Source organism: Monoraphidium neglectum (genome assembly GCF_000611645.1).
Source record: "Monoraphidium neglectum strain SAG 48.87 unplaced genomic scaffold scaffold02575, whole genome shotgun sequence".
Taxonomy (NCBI): domain Eukaryota; kingdom Viridiplantae; phylum Chlorophyta; class Chlorophyceae; order Sphaeropleales; family Selenastraceae; genus Monoraphidium; species Monoraphidium neglectum.
In genome coordinates this window covers 5,309-8,749 of record NW_014011053.1, presented here as the reverse complement: position 1 = coordinate 8,749, position 3,441 = coordinate 5,309, and the positions used below count along the sequence as shown (strand labels likewise).

Here is a 3,441-nt window from a genome sequence, read left to right as displayed (position 1 = left end):
TGCCTACTCGGCGCCCCACGTGCCATCGGGCTGCCATGGGGACGGCGGCGGCGGCGGCGCTGGTGACACGCATGGGCCGCTGGTGCGGGGCTGCAGTGCGAAGGACCTGGAAGCTCCCAGCCCTGCTGCCGGCAAGGACGCCGCCGCCGCCGGCGGCGGGGGCAAGGATGGGGCGGGGCCGGAGGAGCGGACGGGCAACTGGTGCCTGCGGTGGCTGGGGGTGCGCAAGGGGGAGGAGGCGCGCGTGCTCAAGGACCTGGGTGAGCGGGTGGGGTTGCATTTGTGGTTTGGCGATTGTGGTTTGGCATTCAAGTGTATCTGTGAGGGGTACGGCAGTCGCGAACGTGTTCCTGTTCCTTGCCCACTTTTTGGTTAATCATGCCTGTTGCGGGGTTAACCCTAGACCCCGTCCTGAGCGCAGCCCTTTGGCCAGGGTTTTGGCGGTCACTAGACTTGGCGGAGGGTCTGGCAGGGAGCACTCGGGGAAAGGGCTGCAGGCAGAATTGGCCGACCCATGGGGCTGCCTTCGACAACTTCCCTCGCCCTCCGCCCCCCGCCACACACACACACACACCACAACTACAACCACCAATAAAAACTGCCCGGCTGCAACGTCCACCCACTCTCATTTCCTTGCCCCCGGCATCCCCGCGTCTCTCCCCGCACTCCTGGAACCCCCTGCCGCACCCTGGACGCCCTAAACCCTGGATCTGCAACCCCTATGAAACCCTGAACCCCGCAGACACGCACATGAGGAGGTCCCTGCTCAAGTTTGCTGATGTCAGCGATCCGCCCACCGCCCTCAGCCTGCCCGCACAGGTGCGTGTGTTTGCACGCGCGTGTGCGCGGGCGCACGCGCCCCAGTGTCGGCGTGCAGCAGGGCGCTGCCTCTAACCGCCAAGTAGCGTCCTCCCATGCGGGAGCGTCATCACGTGCGCGTGCACGCGCGTGCGCGCGCGCACACACACACACACACACACACACACACACACACACACACACACACACAATCTTCCGCCCCCACACACACTCCTCCCCCCGGCGCACACGACACAAACACAAACACACACATACACAACACACACACACACAAGGAACAAAAAAACACGTCATATCTCTTTCCCCCCTCTTTCTTTGTCCCCTCTCCTCCCAGACGGTGCTTTTCACCTATGGCCTTCTGATGCTCCTCATCATAGCCATGTACACCGCCGGCACCGCGGCGCGGCTGACCGCCGCCCAGATCAACTCCAACATCAATGGGAAGGATGACCTGCCTGGGAAGGTGGTGGGAACCTGGTGAGAAGCTGCCGCACGGGCAGGGGGTCCTGGCACCGGCTCACCCACCCGCGCACCTGCTGCTGCAGCTGCGTACGGCTGCCGCTTGGATTGGCTGCGGCGGTTGGGCAAATAGCAGGGTGCCCCGCCTTGACCGTCCGTGCAAAGGGTCCCTCAAACGTCGCGGTCATGGGAGGAGGGGCGAAACAGCGGCGCAGGCACGCTCGCCCTAATGATTGCCTCACCTCACCCTTCACGGTCAACGCCGGGCGGGCCTTCACGCGCGTTGGCACCTCGGCCGCCCGCCTCGCGTGGCGCTCCCTGCAGTGCAGTTCTTGGGCCGAGCCCGGCTGCATTGCACGCCCTGCAGCTGATGCGCCGCCGCCCGCGGGTCCCCCTCCCTCCCCCCCCCCTCCGCCGCAGGGAGGGCTACGTGCCGCGGCTGACGGATCAGGGGATCAACGTCGTGGGGCTGCCCTGGTGAGCCGCCCCGCGCGCGTCTCCTGGCGCGGGGCGCGCGCCTGGGACCGCGAGCAGCTTTGCCACCCGCGGCTGTGCGGTCGCCGTCAGCGCTGCTCAAGCGCGCCGCGCCGGCGCCAGCGCTCCCGATCAATACGCATGCGAGCTCGCAAGGCTTCCGCTCCACGACAGCCACGGCGAGGCCTCGCCGCTTTCGTATAATCGGCCGCAGTGGCGAAAACTGCCTTGCGCCGGCTGCTGTCCCGCGTGGGCGCTGGCTTGCGACTGCCGGGCCAATCCGCATCCTTCCTGCGATTGCAATTTGCGTGCTCTGAGCACAAGGATCATCACGAATCCAACAAATCCAGGCTCAACACCGATAATGAGGGCAAAATGCTGGACAAGCTGCGATCTGGGGAGATCCAGGCGCTCGTTCTTGACAGGAACACGGTCGACTACATCGGTGCGGCGCCGCCGCCTAGCAGCGCCGCCGCGCGGGGCTTTGTTTGGGGGCGATCGGGGGGCAAGGCGCCGCCGGGCGTGGGGCGGGCGCCGCGGCCGACGTCGCCGGCCGCACGCGGGCGCCCACACTTGAAATTTTCGGCCACCAGCCCCCACTTCATCATGAAGTGGTGGTGGGCAACGACAAGCACCACTTGGGATGCTTCCGTCGCGCCTGCAGCGCTGCCCCGTCCCGCATCCCAGCCCTCTCTTCTGTTTTTCCGTCATTTTCTCGTCTCAGCCCCTTGATTTGCAATGTTTTGCCGCAACAGGGGTGCCATTGCCCTTGCCGCACCCTGTCGGTACTTAACCTCCTCCTCTACAACCCCACCACCCACCCACCCAGCCTCTATGGACTGCGATTTCGTGGCGGTTGGGACGCCCTTCTCTATCGTGGACTCCGGCTTCGGACTGGCCCTCGGACTGCAGCAGCCGCTGGAGGAGGACCTGAACTAGTGAGGCCCGGGCACTGAATTGGGTCAAATTGATGTAGGTCGTCACATCAATGAACGACTGCTACCGCACCAAGGCGTGCCAGCACGCCAAGTTGAATGCGCTTGACGCGCCAGCTTACCCCTGCAGGCCCCTGTCACCGCCGCATCCCCCTTTCACACACACACGCATACGCACACAAGAACACACGCACACAGACACACGCACACAGACACACGCACACAGACACACGCACACACGCACACTTACGCACGCACGCACACGCACATGCAGCGTCATCCGCGACGCCGTGAGGGCGGGGGTTATGGAGAAGGTCCACAACGCCAACATCATGCGCATGACCGACACGGCGCGCTGCAAGGATACGTCAATGAAGCCAGACAACACGATTTGGCTGCACCAGGTGCGCGGCTCGCGGGGGCAGCGCGGCGAGGGCATAGACTGGTTTTGGGGGTTCATGAAAATGGGGGTGGACGTGCTGGCATGTGTGGTGTTTTGAGGTGGTGGGTGTTTGAGGTAGCTCATTGGGGGTGTTTCTGCCTGGGTGGATAGTTGGATGTGGCTGGGAGAATCACATATCAGAGCCCCAGGGCGGCAGCGGTCAACAAATTTGAAAAGCCTCCGCCCCACTCCGCCCTGTACTCGACCTGTGTGCAACCGATAACAGGCGGGCGCACACGGGCGCACACACACACACACACACACACACACACACACACACACACACACACACATACACACACACACTCACAC

General features: G+C 64.2%; 1 protein-coding gene across 1 annotated transcript in view; it reads left to right on the top strand.

Moving 5' to 3' along the window:
- Positions 1-750: 750 nt before the first annotated feature.
- The window catches only part of MNEG_11063 (hypothetical protein), a gene marked incomplete at both ends in the record, with an annotated part of 3,695 nt that continues 1,004 nt past the window's right edge, over positions 751-3,441 (top strand). The window contains 6 exons of the mRNA XM_014040466.1: positions 751-819; positions 1,154-1,296; positions 1,699-1,755; positions 2,103-2,197; positions 2,582-2,690; positions 2,962-3,091. Of these exons, the coding sequence (XP_013895920.1) occupies positions 751-819; positions 1,154-1,296; positions 1,699-1,755; positions 2,103-2,197; positions 2,582-2,690; positions 2,962-3,091 (603 nt within the window). The remainder of the gene's footprint in view (positions 820-1,153; positions 1,297-1,698; positions 1,756-2,102; positions 2,198-2,581; positions 2,691-2,961; positions 3,092-3,441) is intronic.